Raw genomic sequence first — 20991 nt, 5'->3', positions numbered from 1 at the left:
CGCCGGCGGCGGCCAGTGACGTCACGACCTGTCTGCGCATCTGCGGGCTGACAGGCTCACACCCCTGACTGTGTGGAGCCGGTGGCTATGGCTCCTCGTCGAGCTTTGCACTTCGTATTCAAAGTGGGAAACCGCTTCCGGACGGCGTGTTTCTTCCGCGATGTCCTGGGAATGAAGGTGCAGACGGGGCCGAGAGGGGCTGGCGTGCGAGGGTGGGTGGCCGGGGCCGTTCAACCCCACTGGCCCAAGAAGGGGACAGCTGGGTGTGTCGTGAATCTCCGCCCGTGCCCCGGTGTCCGACCTTAGCCCTGGACTCCCCATTAGCCCTGTCGGGTTTTCAGCTTCAGGAAGCGTTGCATGTCGCTGGTTGGGTTGGTGGCCTTTGAAAGGGGTCTTTATTAGTCGCCGACTGTGTGCCCACACACGTTTCTTTCACTTAAGTTCCTTCACAAACACTGAGCCTGAGCCCTTGCGGAGCTTCCAGTCTAGTGGGAAAGACCGTAAACAAAAAGTAATATAATACTCTCCCCATGAACAATAACCCAATCTCTTCCGGTTTGGGGCCTTTCGGTTTAGATAATCAGCCTATTTAGACCTCTGCTTCTCTCAGGCCTGCTTTGAATGGTATCTTATGTATATTCAATCTCCGGGTGAATGCTCCGGACTTCCTCTCAACAGTCCAGATCTAAGTGTGAAGTCGGAACCCATTGTCTCCAACACCCGGAAGCCGCCTCTCCAGCCCTGAGCAGTTGCGATTCTGCAGGGATCACCTGGGTGGCAAATGCAGGTGGAAGCTATTGGGGAGCTCCCGATAAGCAAGGGCTTTAGAGGTGCAAGAGTGCAATTTAATGTAGAGAGTGCAGAAGATGTGGCGTGCAAGCGAGTTACCTGAATTCATCATTTAAAATATATCGTTTGTGCTTCACGGTCCTGTGTTGGTGACAGCTTTGGTGACAAAGATGAAAATGACCTTGGTGTCTGTCCTCAACTAAAGCTTCTGGCCAGCCTAGGATGTGGGTGGAGATGAGAATTTGATTTGTACATAGCTAATGGTAATGGAAGTCAAAACTTGATAAGTGATGAAAACCCACAAAACTCTCCCTTAATGTGTTTCGTCGATGATTGAAGCGTTGTTTTGAAGATTAAACACTGTTATATGTGTAGTATTTGATACATCATATGTATTATATAGGTGGTAGCTACCACTATTATGAAAAAATACTATAGGAAAGATTTAACTTCAGCCTGGATCATCAGGAAATAATTCACGGAGATCTTGCATTTGAGTTGATCTATAAAGACAGGCAGGATTTCCACAAACAAAGATTAGAGGGAGGAGTCTACTGGAAAAACCGAAAGAGCCAATGCAAAGATAAGGTATGTTTGGGAAACACCACTAGTTTTCTGTGTCTTTAGCTTAGATGACGTAGTTGAAGTTGAGATGGGGTATCAGGACAAATAGACTGGGATTACTTCTGATAGTATCTTGAATACTGTGGAATTTGGATGTTAAGGCTCAGTAAGTAGGGAGCGCTCTTACATTTTAGAACAGGGTAATGATGTGATCAGAGCTGTGCGTGAGGGACATAATTTTATGGTGGTATTAAGGAAAGATCAATAAGGATGATTTTTAATAGTCTGGGAGAGAACTGATGGGAACTTGAGCTGGAGCAGTAGCAATGGGAATCAAAAAGGAGAATAGAAACTTAAGACGTTGAGAGGCTACTGTGTGTGGGGTTCTGTGTCAAATAGTTTAATAAATTATCTATTTTCAGAACACATTGGGAGACTCAGGCCCTAAGCAACATTCTCAGACAACGTTTTCAATCTCAGACAACTATTGAGTGACAGCCAGGATTCCAAATCGGAATTCTTTAATGCTGAAGGCCATACTTTGGTTTTCTGGGTGGTGGGGTGATTTTAATTCCACAGCGCTGCTTCCCAATCCAAGTAGATTTCACAGCCTTGGTTGCCTGACCCTTGGTGTCAAACTGTTCTTCCTCACTTCTACTACTTCCAGTCTGGGAAAGATACAAAGCTCATTGTCTTTTGTTTGTTTTAGAAGTAAAGCTTACAAATTATAAATGTCTGTGTTTTAACATTTTAGCTTGTGCTAAATATGCTGTGTACAGTACTGGTAACACTTTAAAACGTATTCTAATTCCCTTACCAGATTCTGCGGCATGAGGAATTTGAAGAAGGCTGCAAAGCTTCCTGTAATGGGTATGACACCTTGTTTTTTAAAATCTCCTTTAGGCTCTGAATACCCCTGGAGAACAGAAGACAGTTTCTCGAAGTGAGTATAAGGCGGTGGAATAAATTCAGGAATCAATAAATTAGGGTGGCAGCTTCAAAAACACAAATAAGTATATACTCTAAATGAACCAATGTCTTTTTTTTTTTTTAGGATATTTATTTACTTATTTGACACAGAGAGAGGCAGATACCGATACAAGCAGGGGGAGCGGCAGGGAGAGGGAGAAGCAGGCTCCCACTGAGCAGAGAGCCCAACTTGGGGCTGAAGCCCAGCACCCTGGGATCATGACCTGAGCCAAAGGCAGACACTTAATCGACTGAGCCACCCAGGTGGCCCTAAATGAAGCAATGTCTTATTGAGCGTCTTAGCCTAGTAGCCATAGCAAGCTGGAAAATTCCAAGGCCTAAAGAGAATTGCATGCTTGTTGAGAGATGTGCAAAAAAATAAAGACTGGAGAAGTATCTTTAGAGGAGTATGTCCCCTACTTTAAAGAAAAGGTAAACAAATCTTTCCCTCAAGTAAGTGTGAGACAGGTGATCTTTGGAGTCCCTGGTGGTGAGGCCCACGAGCACTGTCCATAGCTGCTTTTAGCACCAGCTGAGAGATCATCTCATCCTTACAGATACTCAGAGGACCAGAGGAGACTGCCCACTGTTCTGTCCCAAGAGTTCCCCAGGGGAGGCCTCAGGCAGATTTTGTCTGTATTCACTGGGTTCATTTACTTTCATTTTCTAGGCCTTATGATGGGAAATGGAGTAAGACAATGGTGGGATTTGGACCTGAGGATGATCATTTTGTCGCAGAACTGACTTACAATTATGGCATCGGACACTACAAGCTTGGCAATGACTTCATGGTAAGTGTCATTTTGTTTGAGCAGATTTTGGCTGTGCCTTTTATTGAGGTCCCTGATACAACCTTAGGTATGATGATGGCCCAGTTGGTGGCTTTTGGTTAGTTTTATGTTTTTTATTGGTTGGTGATTAGTGTTATATTTTCTATTAAGAAGGTAATTGCTTGTGCACCTGTCTCAGAGCTGGCTTCGGGATGAAATGTGTTCTTCCAGTGTATAGAAGTCAAACTCGAGACTTAGAGACAGCTTTGACAGAGACAAAATGACTGAACCTTGAGAGATAGAAGGGCCAGAGTCATTGGTCAGGCAGGTCCTAATCACCAACCAGAGAAATATTTTCTCTCTAATGACGCGTTAGAATCAGGCTGTGCTATTATGGCCAGTGCTAGTCATTGAAAAACATAAGAAGCTTTTAAGGAGAAAGCGAAGGAAGCATTGCATATACTGCATTCATTCCTTCATTCATGCAAGAGTTCAAGTCAGTGTGCATCTGATAGTTACGGTATCTGCCTCTTATTGAGCAGCTACTATGTGCTAGATAGAATGTCACTGGGCCCAAATACACAGCAAGATAGGAGTAACTAGTTTTCTCTCAGGATCTACTGAGCAGATCTACCTCATGCTAGATGTTATTTTGGTCATTTAATCCTGCTATTACTCTTAACGCATGTTAAAATAATAATGACATTTAAATGGAATTTTTATGAGAATCAAATATCTATCAAAGTATTTTGTAAATGAAAAGGATGGTTCAAATTTAACGTATTAGTGTCTGTTTTTCTCATTCTTCATGTCTCTCACTAATTTATTCATTCATTCATTCATTTATTTATTTTTATTAGAGAGGGAGAGAGAGAATCTTAAGCAGGCTCCACGCCCAGCTCAGAGCCTCATGAGGGGCTTGATCTCACAACTGTGAGATCCTGACCTGAGTCGAAATCAAGAGTCAGATGCTTAACTGACTGAGCCACCCAGGTAGCCCTAATTTATTCATTTGACAGATATTTATTGTGACTTCCTATCCTCCATGTACCTGGTTAGGTCCTGGAGATACAGTATAGTGAAGCATGTTCCCTGGCCTAAGGAGCTTCCTGTCTGGTGAGGGAATCAAGTAAAGAGATGGAAGAATACAGTGTGATTAGTGCTAAGATTGGAATAAGAATAGGCGGATGTGGGAACACCTAGGAGGAATTCCCCAAGAGGTGAGAGTTCAGAAAAAGCTTCCCAGAAGTGACACCTGAGCCAGGTGAGTGGGGTGGAGGTGGGACGGTGAGGTGAGTGTCCTCAACATGTGCACAGGCCTGGAGGTGAGAGGGAGCTTGGCTGTCAGGGAGCTGGGACTAGCACAGTCTGCCTTGAGCTAAGTGTGTGAAGAGGAAGTGAGCAGAGAGGAGGCTGGAGAAATAAGCTGGGGCCACATCATACTGGGGTGTTTACACTTTATTCTAAAAACGGAATGAAGCCAATTTTAAATGACACAGTATATGTGGTGTGCAAGAATCCACCTGGCTGGAGCATGGAGATTGGGTTGGAAGGAAGCAAAACTGGACGCGAGGAAACTAGCTCAGAGGGTAGTAGAGCAAGTGACTGGAAGCTCCTTAACTCATGTGGTAGTAGTGGGAGATGGAGAGAAGTGGGTGGATGTGAGAGATGTTTAGGAGGTAGAGTTAATAGGATTTGGTGATTGAATGTAAATGAAAATTTCTTTGTGTTTCTCCTTATCTTTTCCTTACTCTCCAAATTTAAATCAGGGAGAGAAAAAAGAACAAAACCATCTTGGCACCATCAACATTTCACCGGCTCAAGTCAGATGTTGATTGATGGTGCTGCAGGGGTTAGAGGTCATGTAGGTGGAGAACCCCGGGGCTGCTCCACTGTGGGTCTTCCTGAGAGACTCTGGTAGTAAAATATCCCTAATGAAAGGAACCTTCTGGGCTCCTCAGTTCATGGAACAAAAAGAAAGACAGGTTACGTAGACCTCCAGTTTATATAAAGAGTTCCCATACATTAAAAAGAAGAGGATCCAGGGGCTCCTGGGTAGCCCAGTCGGTTAGTGTCCAACTCCTGATTTTGGCTCAGGTCGTGATCTTGGGGTCGTGAGATCGAGCCCTACATCCAGCTCCACACTCAGCCAGGAGGCTGCTTGAGATTCTCTCCCTCTCCTTCTGCCCTTCCTCCCTCTCTGTCTCTCTGTCTCTCTCTCAAATAAATAAATCTTAAAAAAAAAAGAGGATCAACAACTCAATTTTTTTTTAAGGGGCAAAAACTGTGAACAGACAGCCATAGAAAATAAATCAGAAATGTCTCTCAAACATTGAAAAAGATGTTCAACTGCCAAGCTGCCATTTGTCACCTATCAGACTGACAAAAATCAAGAAGTGTCAGAACACACTGTGTTACAAAGGGTGTTAGACAACTGCCACTCTAATACATCACTTTTATAAGAGTGTAAATTACTACAACTTCAGTTTGGCAGTATCAAAATAATGCATTTGGCCTTGGACCTTGCAGTTTCACACCTAGGAATTTAGTTTACATGTATGTTAACGAATATGTGAAATGAACTATGTATTAAAGTATTTATTGTGGTATTTATTCATACAACAAATATTTATTGAGTGCCTGCTATGTGCCAGGCATGGCTCCAGGAACTTTGGATAACCAGTGAACAAAACGGGCAAAAATCTGTGCCTGGCAGGGGAGGGAATCAGGGCCTGACAGACAACATATAATAAATAGAATAAATAAATCATATAATATGTTGTTTTAAAGGTGATCGTTGTTATTGGAAAAGAACAGAGCAGAGGAAGGGGGATGGGGAGTATGGGACAGATGACTGGTTTTAATTTTAAGGAGGGTGTTGAGGGTAGGTATCAGGGAGGAGGGGACATTTGCGTAAAGTCTCACAGGAGAGAAGAGAATTAGCCATGTGAATATCACAGGGAAGAGCAAACCAGTTAGAAGAGCCTGTACAAAAGCCCTCAAACAGCACCTGGCATGTTCCAGAAAATGCAGGGAGGCCAGTCTGGCTGAAATAGATGGAACAAGGGGGAAAGTGGGAGAAGATGGGGTCAGAAACGACATGGGATAAGGTTGTGTTGGGCCTTTCAGGCCATTAGATGCCATCCCTGAGTGAAACGATGAGCTATCAAGGGTTTTAAGCAGGGGAGAAACAACATAGGGTTGCTGTCTTGAGGGTAGAATATGTTTCAGAAAAATTTACTTTGGCTACAGAGTGGGTGATGGATTGACAAGACTCGGAAAGAGGGGGTGTTATGATAATCCCAATTAGAACTGCAGCTGGTCTTATCAGAAGACATAGTTTACATTTTTAGGTATTTTGATTAAATTTAAGTAATACCTTGATAGTTGGTTTAAATTTTTTTATTTCTTTTTAAAGATTTTATTTATTAGAAAGAGATTGAGAGAATGAGTGGGGCAGGGGCAGAGGGAGAAGCAGACTCCCTGCAGAGGAGCAGGGAGCCCGACGTGGGACTTGATCCCAGGACCCTGGGATCATGACCTGAGCCGAAGGCAGACACAACTGACTGAGCCACCAAGAAGCCCACATTTTTTTGTTTAAAAAGCAAAAATAAAAATAAAACATCCTAAGTAGGTAGCTGGCAAGCCAAGGTAAGATCAAGATTTCTCTGATTAGATCTTTAAAATTAAAAGAGATTATCTTTGGTATAAAAATGATCAAACTTCTCAGGGTGGCTCAGTTGGTTAACTGGCTGCCTTCGGCTCAGGTCACAATCTCAGGGTCCTGGGATCAAGCCCCACATCCGGGCTGCCTGCTGAGCAGGGAGTCTGCTTCTCCCTCTCCCTCTGCCGCTACCCCTGCTTGTGCCCGCGCTCTTGCCCTCTCTCTCTGTGAAATAAATAAAATCTTTTAAAAAATAAAATGATCAAATTTCTCTAGCCTTTGAACTTCTGTCCTACAGTTCACATTTGGGATCTTTGTGGGAGAGGTATGTCCAAAACCTACTTTAAAATCACTAGAAGAGGGGCACCTGGGTGGCTCAGTCGGTTAAGCATCTGCCTTCACCTCAGGTCATGATCCTAGGGTCCTGGGATCGAGCCCCAGGTCAGGAAGCCCGCTTCTTCCTCTCCCTCTGCTGCTCCCCCTGCTTGTGCTTCCTTGCTTTATCTCTCCCTCTGCTCGATCTCTCTCAAATAAATAAAATATTTTAAAAAAATCACGAGAAAATTTTGAATGCCAATTAAATCTTAGGTAGCATGATGTAAAGGCAGTGGGATTTTGCCTCATTATCTTGCTCTAGAAAAGATCTGTGGTTATACACTTGGTGATATTGTTTTTTGTCATAGGGTATCACACTCGCTTCTAACCAGGCTGTCAGCAATGCCAGGAAGCTGGAGTGGCCACTCAGTGAAGTTACAGAAGGTGTTTTTGAAACCGAGGCCCCAGGAGGGTATAAGTTCTATTTGCAGAATCGCAGTCCACCTCAGTCAGGTAATTATACTGGTACTAACAAAAGCCCTCTGTCTAACAGCATCTTTGATGAAAGGAGAGAGGAAGTGGATTTCTTTCTCCCGTAGAGTCTTTCTATATTGACATATCTTTCCCAAGCCAGTGTTTCTTATTCTTTGAGAAATCATATTTTTTCTTTTTCCTTTTTTTTTTTTTTTTTTTTTTTTTCTTAGAAAAACAGAGAGGAGGAAGAGGGGGGGTGAGAAATCATTTTTTAGGCTTCCTGTGGAGCAGGGAGCCCCGATGCGGGGCTCGACCCCAGGACCCCGGGATCATGACCTGAGCCGAAGGCAGACGCTTAACGACTGAGCCACCCAGGCGCCCCTAAATATTTCTATATATACTGTTCATACTATCTTGTGCTCTTTGCAGTTATTAATGTCTCTTAGCCATCTTTCCATATTTCATATAGATCTGGGGTTTTTTTGTTGTTTTTTTTTAAAGATTTTATTTATTTGGCAGAGAGAGAGAGACAGCGAGAGAGGGAACACAAGCAGGGGGAGCAGGAGAGGGAGAAGCAGACTCCCCACTGAGCAGGGAGCCCGATGCGGGGCTCGACCCCAGGACCCCGGGATCATGACCTGAGCTGAAGGCAGACGCTTAACCGACTGAGCCACCCAGGTTTCCCTGGAGAGAGAATCTTAAGCAGGCTCCACACCCATTGTGGAGCCCAATGTGGGGCTCGATCTTACAACCCTGAGATCATGACCTAAGCTGAGATAAAAAATCTGACACTTAAACGACTGAGCCACCCAGGGACCTGGAGAAATCATATTTTCATATTTGAACTTTAGTGCATAATTCTAAGGGATGTCACTGGTTCTGGTTCTATCCTGCTGTTAATATATCTGTTTCGGTTACTTTCAGCTGTAATAGAAAACCAATCTCAAACTAGCATGAACGATAAGAAAATGTTTTAGCTCACAGAGTAGGTAGTCTGTAGGTTAGTTGATTGAGCAGCTCAGCAGTGGCATCAAGAATCCAGCTTTTCTCTCGCTCTCCATCGTCTTGTCCACAGGGGTCTATTTCCGGAGCCGGTTCCCTTGTGGTTGTTGGGTGGCTACCAGTAGCACTGGGGCTACCTGCTTCCACATTCCCATCTGGCAGGGGAAGGAAAGACTGACTTCTGGTGCTTTTTATTAAGAGCAGAGCAAAACTCTTCTGGAAGCTTCCTGCAGACTTCTTCTTGGTCAGACTTGATTCACACTCCTGAATGAATCACCATGAATCACCGCTAAGGGAAGTAGGATTATCCTTAGACTAGTTGATCTTACCTCTCCAGCTGAGGTCAGTTTCACAAACTATAGTGCTGGTACTAGGTGAGTGAGGGTGGAAGAGAAGTGAGGAGCCCAACACAGTGACTGCAGATAGAAACCTTGCACGACCTGTTTCATTTACTGCAGAAGCATCCTCATCGTATGTGTAATCCCTGCATGTTGTGCTATCTGCTCAGCCGAAAGAAGAACAATAGCAGAAAAAAACACTAGTGAATAGCAAAGGCCGTTCTACCTGCCATTTCAGTCTGTGTGCACACTTCCTTAAGCGGACCTGAGATGGGAGACATGGATTCTCTTTCTTCCCCTGGTCTGCCTCAGTGCCCAAATGCCTCTTGTACTGAGTCTGATTGTGTGTATAATGCTACTTGCTTTTCATCTGGAGCTCAGCAAAGGAAAGAATGATGTATTCCAGTGTGGGAGGTTAGACTGGTGCTGTAGAACTTACTGCCAGATGGTATTTCTGTACTTCACTGGTGATTTAAGGGATTTTTATTTTTATTGATGGGTGATTCTTGCATATAAAGCAAGAATTTAAAACTTTAAAGCTTAACTCCTGCCACTAATTCTGCTATGCATTTTTTCTTTCCTAGTTCTAATGATGTTTCAATACATAAAAAATGGAGGGGCGCCTGGGTAGCTGAGTTGGTTAAGCGTCTGACTCAGTGTCAGCTCAGGTCATGATCTCAGGGTCCCGGACTGAGCCCCGCATCGGGCTCCCTGCTCCGCGGGAAGCCTGCTTCTCCCTCTCCCACTCCCTCTGCTTGTGTTCCTTCTCTCGCTGTGTCTCTCTCTGTCAAATAAAGAAAATCTTTAAAAAAATTAAAATATTAAAAAGAGTCTCTTTTAAAAAAGATTATATAAAGTGTCTGCCTTCGGCTCAGGTCTTGATCCCAGGGTCCTGGCATCAAGCCCCGCATCGGGCTCCCTGCTCCGCAGGAAGGTTGCTTCTCCCTCTCCCACTCCCCCTGCTTGTGTTCCTGCTCTCACTGTGTCTATCTCTGTCAAATAAATAAATAAAAATCTTTATTAAAAAGATATATAAAAAATGGAGAGCCCTACAATCCTAAGATGTTTTTGTCCTTTGGAATGATAATACCTTTGGGGCATTAATTTCCAATTGGTAATAGAGTCAAATCTATCAGTCTGGCTGGTGTCCAGCCTTCCTTTGAATCACTGGGTCCTGGGTAGTCTCACCGATTTGTTACCATTCCTGTCCTGCATCCTTCAGGGATCCAGTTGGCTGGAATTTGTTGATTTCTCAATGAACGGGGAAAACAGTCTGCCAGGCAGAGGCACCTGTGAGAAACACTTTGCCTTCATCATGGTATTTCAGTTCTAGCAAATGGGGCTGAGGCTGTGAAAACCAAAGAAAAATGTACTGAACTTATCACAGTAGAGCAGCGCTTCAGAAGGTCACCTTAGAGTATAAAAATTTCCAATAATGTTACATGTTTTAGTATAACTTTTATCCTTTTTGCAAAAAAAATAGATTTTTTTTTCCTAGACAGATAAGCATAGAAGCAGAAAGAAGAAAACAGTACCCACCTAGCCAGATAATCACTGTTAACATTTTAGAGTGTATCTTTCCAATCATTTATCAAAAAAAAACCAAAAACAACTATCTATCTATATATCATATGTTCCATTGTAACAATTCCATTGTATTACATCGTGGGAAGATTAAACAGTTGTCTGTTGTTGGATATTTATGTTGTCCCTAGTGTTTCATTGTTACGAGCAACACTGTAAAGAATGTCTTTGTGCTGAAAGCCCTTCATACATCTACAGTTACTTCTTTAATTGGTGATAATAGGATTGCTCTTTGAAAAGCAGTTTACATTTTTTTAGGCTTTGGGTACATCTGTCAAATTGTTGCCCAGAAGTATACTAATTTGCACTCTGTCAGTATTATATGATTGTGAATTTTTTCCCCTGCCCTATCACAGTTAACACAGTGACTTTTAAAATTATTTGCCAATGAAATAAAATGTTTTGTTTTAATTCTAATTTCTTTGATTATTTGTGAGGTTGAATGTTTTTTTTGTATGTTCGTTGACCATTCCAGTTCATTCTTTGTGGAATACCACTTTTTACCTAATTTTTCTAGGATGTTCATCTTTTTCCTACTAATGTTTAAAAGTGATTTAAATATTAAGGAATTTTTGTCATCTATGTTGCAAAAATGTTTCCTACTTTGTCATTTAGTCTTTGATTGTAATTTTTTTTCTTTTTCTTTCTTTTGGTTGTTGTCTAGGAATTTTCCATTTCATGTAATTAACCTAGTAAATTTTTTCCTTCATGGTTTTTCTATCTCTGGTGTCAGGTTTTTTTTTTGTTGTTTTTTTTTAGATTTTATTTATTTATTTGAGAGAGAGAATGAGATAGAGAGAGAGCATGAGAGGGGGAGGGTCAGAGGGAGAAGCAGACTCCCTGCTGAGCCGGGAGCCCGACGCGGGACTCAATCCCGGGACTCCAGGATCATGACCCGAGCCGGAGGCAGTCGCCTAACCAACTGAGCCACCCAGGCGCCCCACTGGTGTCAGGTTTTTAAAAAAATCTTTTTCCACCCCAAAATTGCAGCAGTGATGACCTGTTTTTAGTATTTTCATGGTTTCATTCTTTAAACTTAATCCTTTAACCCATCAGATTGAATGTATTTTGCCATTTAGTTTAAAGGTGTAATTTTTCCCACCAAATGACAAGCCAGTTATCTTTGTGCCATTTATTGAATAATATGCCCTTTCATACTACCTAAAATCCCTTTCTTATCATAAACTAAGTTCTTGGGGCACCTGGGTGGCTCACTCAGTTAAGCGTCTGCCTTCGGCTCAGGCCACGATCCCAGGGTCCTGGGATCGAGCCCCACGTCAGGCTCCGTGCTCTGTGGGGAGCCTGCTTCTCCCTCTGACTCTGCCTGCCGCCCCCCCTGCTTGTGCTCTCTCTCTCTCTCTCTGTTAAATAAATAAAATCTTAAAAAAAATAAACTAAGTTCTTATACATACTCAAGCCTGATTTAGTCTTTCTGTTCTATTCCATTGCCCTGATCTGTCCATTCCTACTGTTTTATTACTCTTCAGATCCTGTATTAAAAGTAACTCTAGCAGTGTCTGATCTTCAGAAGTCCTTGAACTACTGGTCTAATCTACTGGGAATGAAAATTTATGAAAAAGATGAAGAGAAGCAAAGGGCTTTGCTGGGCTATGCTGATAACCAGGTGAGTGATCTTGGAGAGAAGTAATCTGTTACTTTGAATTTGGCTTATAAATGAGGTTAACATGAAGGTTATTCTCAGAGTTTTTTTTCACTGTGATTCAGTATTTACACAGATAAACAGAAATAAGAAAATAAAAATTGCTGATAACCTCATCACCCAGTATTACCTTTGTTTATATCCTGAAAGGATATCCTTTCAGAAGTGGAATTGCTGAGTCAGAAGAGATGGAGATAAGAGCTAGTACTATAATGATAATCTATTTTCATCTTTTTTTTTTTTTTAAATAACCTAGCATTTGAACATGATTTAGTCCTTGCACTCTGACCCAGCAGGTCTACTCCTAGGAATTTTATTTCACAGATGTACTCACTCTTCGTGTGCGCAAGGAAATGTGTTCAAGGTTATCTGTTGCAGCATTGTGATAGCAAAAGATAAGAAATAACCTCAATGTCCTGTGCGTTAGAGGAATAGTTCAGTAATTTATGGTTTATCCATAGAATGGATTACTGTGTAACTATCAGAAAGAATGGGGTGAATCGTTATGTGCCAGTAGAGTAACATTGGATAAAAACAAGGGACAGAATAATGTGTAGATTATGCTACTGTTTATATAAAAAAAAAAATCTGTGCATGCCATGTGTCTAGCAGGACACACAGGAAGCCTCTGGGAGAGAATAGAAGGGAGAAATAGTTTTTACTTTATTCCTTTAGTACTGTTTGATTTTTTTTTTTAACCACATAACCTGTTCCAAAAAAATAGACCCACTTTCTTATTTCTTTTCAGTGTAAGCTGGAGCTACAGGGTATCAAGGGTACAGTTGATCATGCAGCAGCTTTTGGAAGAATTGCCTTTTCTTGTCCCCAAAAAGAGGTAATGTTTGTTCTTGGATCTTTTGTGTAAGCTCTGGGACTAGCTAGTTGAACCAGCTAAGAACCTCAGCCCTCCCTTCTTTTGGTTCGTTCCGATTGTGGCTTGGTATCAAGTTCAACAGTTGTCTCAAGAACGGCTGAGATAATAAAATCAAACAAGTGGTGCCTAGGTGATACTCCCCTAGGGCTGATGTGGACCACAGTGTGGGAGTGGTACGTGACCCCTTGCTCACTTTGCCTCTTTGTTTTCCTCAAGTTACTGGACTTAGAAGACTTAATGAAAAGGGAGAACCAGAAGATTCTGACTCCCCTGGTGAGTCTGGATACTCCAGGGAAAGCAACAGTACAGGTGGTCATTCTGGCTGACCCTGTAAGTATTACTCAGGAAAGGAATGGGCTGCACGAGAGGTTTCTTCAAGGTGTCTTTTTGCCAAATTTCTTTTCTCTTTATTGGTGTAGGATGGACATGAAATTTGCTTTGTGGGGGATGAAGCATTTCGAGAACTTTCTAAGATGGATCCTGAGGGAAACAAATTGTTGGATGACGTGAGTCTCATTTCTGACTTTGTATCCCCATAGGCCCACAGGGGATGATGTTAAGTGTGTGGGGAAGGGCTAAAGCAAGAGGATCCAGTGCTGTGTCCTTTTGCTCATAGGGTGACTTTTGAGCCAGGAACATGTGTCTTCATTGCCACCCATATGACTTTTTTTTTTTCCCTAGTCAAGATTTTATTTATTTATTTATTTATTTTTAAAGATTTTATTTATAAGTGGGGTACCTGAGTGGCTCAGTCGGTTAAGCGTCTGCCTTCAGCTCAGGTCATGATCCCAGGGTACTGGGATGGAGCCCGGCGTGGGGCTCCCTGCTCAGTGGGGAGCCTGCTTCTCCCTCTCGCCCTGCTTGTGCGCTCTCTCTGTGTCAAATAAATAAAATCTTCAAAAAAAAGATTTTATTTATCAGTTACTTCTACCCTCAACATGGGGGTCGAACCCACAACCCTGAGATCAGGAGTTGCACACTCTGCCAACTGAGCCAGCCAGGCAGCCCAGTGGCCGTATGACTCTTAACTGGGTGCAGCATTTATGCCTTCGCACTTGCTCACGCTGACTGGGGAACCACTCCTGCTCTGTGTATCGTGATTCTGCTCAGTGAGGGGAAAGGCCCGGATACACCCCCTGGCTTCTTCAGCTCTTTTGGTCCTTTCATTTCCACTCTACAGTGGCATTCCCTTCCTTTCTAATGAATCGTTCTCATCAGCATGCAAACAAGGTTTCATGTCTCCCATCTTTTAAAAATCTTTTGCCCCATATCCCTTCTCCATAGTTCTTTTTAAAAAAATCTGCCTACACCCTGTTTCTACTTCTTACCTCCCATTCACACTTGAGTCTGTTCTGCACTGGCTCCTTTCACTCAGGGAAATGCTCCTGTTGATATCATCAGTGACTTCTCTTGCCAAGTCCAGCAACTACTTTTCTATCCTCATCAAATTCAGTCTTTCATCAGCATCCAAAGCCACCATTGTCCTCCAGCTTCTAGCACATACCTGGTGTGTAGTAGGAACTTAGTGAATGCTCTGTTGATGATTAAAGGAATGAATCAATCTGTCCTGGTTCTTCACTTACTATCTGTAAGTGAACTTACTGACTGTAAGTAATTTCCTTAAATTCTCTGAATTTCAGTTTTGTTTGTTTTGTTTTGTTTTAAGTAATCTCTTTGCCCAAGATGGGGCTTGAACTCATGACCCCAAGATCAAGAGTCACATACTCTACCAACTGAGCCAGCCAGGGGCCCTTAAGCTTTAGTTTTCTTACCAGAAAAATTGAGAAAGTAAGATTATCCACCTCATAGGATGGTTGTAGGGTTTACAGAGTGTGGCAAACTGCTGACATAACAACAGACATTCAGTTTAATTAAAGCAGGAAACAGAAAATAGAGCATTAATAACTTTTATCATAAAGGAAAATAGAATCTCAGACAACCTCCCAGTTGGCACATTTGTTAGACTTTTTCCTCCTTGCTTTTTCATATCACCAACTTCCTCCTCTTTCAAGCTCTCTTCTCCTTTGGTCTTAGAGATCCTGCCATCTTCATCTCTCTCTGACAGCTTCTCGTCAGACACGAGAACCTTTTTCTGTCTCATTCCAAAACGATTTACCCACAGTCCCACTCCAGCTGTCTTTTATTCTCATTCCACATTTTTCCTCTTCTCTGAGTAGAGGTTACCTACTACTCTGGTTACTTCTCCTCTGAGCTGCAACCATAGTCTGACTTCCTAATTTCTAGTTCTTACTCCTCCCTAAGCTCCAAACAAGTATTTTTTGTTGTTACTGAGGTAAAGTGTATGTGAAATATAAATGAACAGCGTGCCTGGGTGACTCAGTCGTTAAGCGTCTGCCTTTGGCCCAGGTCATGGGATCGAGCCCCACATCGGGCTCCCTGCTCCGCGGGAGGCCTTCTTCACCCTCTCCCACTCCCCCTGCTTGTGTTCCGTCTCTCACGGTGTCTCTGTGAAATAAATAAAACCTTAAAAAAATTTATATGTATATATAAATGAACAGAAATTTAGTGTTCCATTTGATGAGTTTTGACAGTTAAATATTCTCATACAACCACTGTTCAAAATATAGAGCATTTTCATCATTGTAGAAAGTTCTCTCATGCCCATTTCCAGCTAATTCCCACCCCTGCCTCCCAGAGGCAAGTATTGTACTGATTTGTCACATTATTTTTGTTTGCCCTTGGACTTCATATAAATGAGATCATTCTGTAGGTATTCTTTTGTGCCTGGCTTCTGTCACCCAACATAATATTTTTGAGATTCTTCCACGTAATTGTACATATCGGAGTTTGTTCTTTTTTTCCTTTTTTATTGCTGAGTGGTATTCAATTTTATAAATAAAACTGTTTGCTTATCCGTTCTTCCAATGGTAGATACTTGAGTTGTTTCCAGATTTTTATCCACAAGAAGGAAGACTGCTATGAACATTGTTGCGTAAATCTTACAGACATGTTTCATTTCTCTCGGGTAATAACTAGGAGTGGAATTGCTTTTACTTTATGAAAAACTGCTAAAAAGTTGTCCAAAGTGATTGAACCACTTTACTCTCCTGTCGGCCATGGATGTGTCTGAGAGTCCCAGCTGTTCCATATCCTCGTCAGCTTTTGTGTTTTGCCAGGTTTTTGTTTTAGCTATGCTAGAACATGGGACATGGTTTCTCATTGTGGTTTTCATTTGCATTTCCCTGATAACTACTGATGTTTAGTACCTTTGTGTATGCTTATTGGTTATCTGCATACCTTCCTTTGTGAATTGTATGTTCAAGTCTTTTGTCCATTTCTTTCCATAATAGATTTTATTTTTAACATTTGGTGATTAAATATTCCAAAAATACACAGGTGAGTACAACAAATCTCTATGTGACTGTCACTAATCAACGCCTCCATAATTTTTCATCATTCCCACCCCGCCTTTTTTTTTTTTTGGCTGGGGATTTCTTTTTTTTTTAAGTTTTTTAATTTATTCATTTGAGAGAGCAAGAGCATGAGCAATGGGCAGAGGCAGAGGAAGAGGGAGAAGCAGACTCCCTGCTGAGCCATGTGGGGGCTCAATCTCAAGACTTTGGGATCATGACCTGAGTTGAAAGCGATGCTTAACCAACTGAGCCACCCAGGGGCCCCTTTTTTGCTAGGGAATTCTAAGGCAAATCTTAGACACTGTGTTATTTCAACCTTAAATACTTAAGTATTTTATACATTTTAGTTTTTTTTTAAGATTTTATTAATTTATTAGAGAGTGCACGCTTGCGTGCACACACAAGCTCGGGGAGGGGTAGAGGGAGAGGGAGAAGGAGACTCCCCACCAAGCAGGGAGCCTGATGTGGGGCTCAATCCCAGGACTCTGAGAAGATTAAACAGTTTTTGAAATGACTGGATTTATGCTGATGCTGGCAGGAGGGACGGCAGACGAAGGCAGACGCTTAACTGACTGAGCCACCCAGGCACTCCAGTTATTTTATACATTTTAAAATTATTTAAAAGAAAAATCAAGGAATTTTCTTATGTACCATATTGATATTAGCACACTTAAAAAAATCACCAATATATCTTTAATGTCACTTAAAATCCAGTTTTATTAAAATTTCCCTGATTAATTAAAAATGACCTTATATAGTTGGTTTTTTCTATGTATTTTTTAAGTAGCTTTAATATAATTGGACTGTATCAGTACAGAACAATTTATATGATCCATTGAGATTCCTGACAAACTAGTTGGAAGACACAGCTCTGATGTGTTTTACATTTTAGCCATTCTAGTCTATATTCTCTACGAATGTATTTTCACACTACATGACTTTGCTCACATGATTTTATTCTCCTGGAATGTCCCTTATTTAAATATTTGCTTATTTATTAAGGCCCATTTAAATCCACTTAAAAAAAATTGGTTATTTATCTTGTTGATTGGTTGGAGTTCTGGATGTGAGTCATTTTTTAAATATCTACAAATGCAAGTACTTTTCCCAGTCTATGGCTTGCCAGTTTATTTTCTTAACAGAGTCTTTTGGGGACACCTGGGTGGCTCAGTCAGCTAAGTGTCTGCCTTTGGCTCAGGTCATGATCCCAGGGTCCTGGGAAGGAGTCCCCCATCGGGCTCCCTGCTCAGCGGGGAGTCTGCTTCTCCCTCTGCCCCTCCCTCCCACTCGTGTGCTCTCTCGTGAAAAAAAATAAAATCTTAAAAAAAAATCTGCAAACGGTTGCTCAATACTTATCAGCATCCTGTCAAGTTAAACAATACTCTATGCCGAATGAATACTTTTTTAAAGATTTTATTTATTTACCTGAGAGAGAGAGCACGAGAATGTGAGCTGGAAGGGAGAAGGAGAAAGAACTAAAGCAGACTCTGTGCTGAGTGCAGAGCCTGATGTGGGGCTCGATCCCATAACTGGAAGATCATGACCTGAGCCGAAACCAAGAGTCAGACGCTAAACTGACTGGGCCACCCAGGTGCCCCCTGAATGAACACTTTTTAATTGTTAATGACTGCAGACAGTGCAGTGAGGTACAAAGTGGGCTGTATGTTTTGTTTTATAGACTTAAATATATATTCCAATTCTCTTTCTGTAGGCAATGGCGGCAGATAAAAGTGATGAGTGGTTTGCTAGACAAAATAAATCAAAGGCTTCGGGGTAACAGAAGACATGATGTGGAACAAGCATTTGTGATTCCTGTCTAGCACCTGCAAGGCCTGATGTGTCCATGCATGATAAATGCTCTCACAACTTGGTTGTTTCCTGTACAGGCAAGGAGGCTGGGGTGGTGAAGATCTGTGTGTTTTAATCTTTGAAAGCTCTAAGATATATTTTAGAAATAAAATTCTATGATTATCAGTCCAATTAGAGGAGAACTCTTGCTGTAATCTGCACTGTCACTGGAATGGCAGATTCTATGTGTAACTCTATTAGATTAGTCATAAATTGTTTTTAGCTTGGGCAACTATGTGGGACATTACCTTTGGTTGAAGATGGAGGGAATTTTGATAAGCTTATAGCAGGACTACTTCCAGCACCATGATAGTATGCTGTTCTAAATGCCTTCCTCTGGCAGGGCTTGACATTGAAAAATGTTAAATAAATTTTTTCCTTGAATCAAAAGATTTGACTAACAGCCCCCACATTCCTTGCTTTGAAATTTTGAGCAGCCAGAGTAAACAGATGAAAGGATCTAATGTGCTATGTTGCTACATGCCTGGCTTCATGCTATTTTCTTTATATAATTTTTAAAAATCTTCACAAGAGGGTGCCTGGGTGGCTCAGATGGCTAGGTGTCTGCCTTCAGCTCGGGTCATGATCCCAGGGTCCTGGGATTGGGTCCTGCATCGGGCTCCCTGCTCCTTGGGAGCCTGCTTCTCCCTCTGCCTCTCTCTCTCTGTCTCTCACGAATAAATAAATAAAATCTTTAAAAAAATAAAATCTTCACAAGAATTTCAATTTCTTAAATATGGGTTAGATTTCTTAAATATGGATTAGATTATTTCTTCAGCCTAAAAAAAATTTTTTTAATGATTTCTTGTAGTTTTCTCTTTGGTTCCACAGAACAAATAAATTTTAATCACTGGAAGCAAAATTTGGCCATATTTATTATAAATGGTTTTTGAAAGTATACTTCTGAAATCAAGTTGTTATGCAAGCCTCTAAGACTCTATTTAAAATGGCGGTGGCCTGGGGTGCCTGGGTGGCTTAGTCGTTAGGCGTCTGCCTTCAGCTCAGGTCATGATCCCAGGGTCCTGGGATCAAGCCCCACATCGGGCTCCCTGCTTGGCAGGAGGCCTGCTTCTCCCTCTCCCACTCCCCCTGCTTGTGTTCCTCTCTTGCTGTGTCTCTCTCTGTCAAATAAATAAAATCTAAAAAAAATAAAATAAAAAATAAAATGGCAGTGGCCAGGTTCAAATTTTAGGGAAGAAACCGAGGAGATTGAAAAGGATTGACTCAGAGGTTACCAGTTCCAGATTAATATATATGAAATTAGAATAATCTTACCTTCACCAAGAGAAAAAAATCCTTTTCCAGCTCCACGGCACTTTTCATTCAACTTAAATTCTCTGTCTTAGGGAAGCAATCATGAGTTTCAAAGAAAACCAAGTTATATGTTCCTTCTCTAGACCATTGGTTCACTTTTTTCCTATATACGGGGAAATTATTGTATGGATTTTGAATAACTTCTCTGTGTTTCTTTAGACTATGATTTGTTAATTTTCAGATTTCCTATTATTAAGTAATTCTTGATGTTTATTTCCAGTAACACTGTTCTTGTGCAAAGAAATTATGCTTTTCCCAGTGTATTAGGCTTAGGCCTTCTAAGTTTGTCATAGTAAAATAAATGGTTTATGTAAGTACTTAATGACCAAACACATACTAGATTTCATTTTATCTGCTTACATATTAACATTACCAAAATTTTTCTTTCTTAAATTACAGCTATGCATGACAGAAGTTAATGCTATTTATCTCCCTGGGACATTTTGACTTTATGATATAAGCCCCCTTTTGTCTCACTGCCAACCATTTTTCTTTTGTTTCATTCCTTAACATTGTATTCACCCTAAAACCATTTAGTGTACAATTTTGGCCTTTTATCAAGGAATCCAAAAATCTACCTCTGCACGGTGTAGCTAGTGATTTTATTTATTTTTTTAAGGGGAGGGGAAGGGCAGAGGGGGAGAGAGAATCTTAAACAGGCTCCATGCTCAGCAACATGGGGCTCGACACGGGGCTAGATCTCACAACCCTGAGATCATGACCTGAGCTGAAACCAGGAGTCGGACGCTTAACCGACGGAGCCACTCAGGCGCCCCCTGGTGTAGCTAATGATTTTAAACCACAGGTACAATCGATTACTTTCCCACCTCTGAGGATGATATGATCCGTTAGAAAACAAGGTTATAAGATGGTTTTGCCCAAGCTGGTGTTTTAAAACAGATGAAGTTGGAACGTCCTTTGGCTTCTCCAGAGTTGTGTTTTCAGAGCAGTCATTTGGTTTTTTGCATTGAAGGGTTGAGGAGTTATAGCATATTAAGTTTAAATTCAAACTTCCCTTGGGTTTAAATCCAGAGAGATTTAGAATGACTATGTTGCAAGAGCTCCCCTAGCTTAGCCCGGGGAGTTAGTATGAAATCCATATTTGCTTGACATCTTGGTAGAATTAGCAAAGCTGTGGACATTCACAGCTCCTTTGTGTGACTTTCTGCCTATCTCGCCTGTCAGTTGCCATTGTGTTTAGCAGAGTTTTTAGGAGGGCTCCAATTTGTCCACTGAAATTTATGGTGAGAGTTAATGGTAAGTTTCAGTTTGGTCTAAGACTTCTTACCTTTCCCTTGGGAAGTCTATCATAGGAACTTTACTCTGGCCTTAATGATCAACAAATGCTCTTGGTTTTTTTGTTTTTTGTTTTTTTAGATTTTATTTATTTTAAAAAGAGAGTGCATGTGAGCAGGGGCAGGGCAGAGACAGAGGGAGAGAGAAACTTAAGCA

The 20991-nt window shown here is 41.6% G+C and overlaps 1 protein-coding gene and 1 long non-coding RNA gene across 2 annotated transcripts; one reads left to right on the top strand and one right to left on the bottom strand.

The window, feature by feature from the left end:
- Positions 1-9: 9 nt before the first annotated feature.
- Positions 10-18615, top strand: GLOD4 (glyoxalase domain containing 4). Its single transcript, XM_025851247.2, has 9 exons — positions 10-177; positions 2174-2223; positions 2993-3113; positions 7440-7584; positions 11957-12093; positions 12878-12964; positions 13220-13333; positions 13423-13509; positions 18089-18615. Exons 1-9 carry the CDS (start codon positions 88-90, stop codon positions 18152-18154), a joined length of 897 nt encoding a protein of 298 aa, XP_025707032.1. The 5' UTR covers positions 10-87; the 3' UTR covers positions 18155-18615.
- On the bottom strand, positions 2170-14438 carry LOC141370393 (uncharacterized). The gene is made up of 3 exons (XR_012374399.1): positions 14332-14438; positions 10085-10233; positions 2170-2269 (listed from the first exon to the last, which is right to left on the bottom strand). It is a non-coding gene; the product is annotated as an uncharacterized lncRNA (long non-coding RNA).
- Positions 18616-20991: the final 2376 nt, after the last annotated feature.

Source organism: Callorhinus ursinus, unplaced genomic scaffold (genome assembly GCF_003265705.2).
Source record: "Callorhinus ursinus isolate GAN/ISIS: 27379988/994484 unplaced genomic scaffold, GSC_fseal_2.0 scaffold34, whole genome shotgun sequence".
Classification (NCBI taxonomy): Eukaryota; Metazoa; Chordata; class Mammalia; order Carnivora; family Otariidae; genus Callorhinus; species Callorhinus ursinus.
The sequence above is the reverse complement of the archived record's forward strand: the minus strand, read 5'-3'. Positions and strand labels throughout refer to the sequence as shown.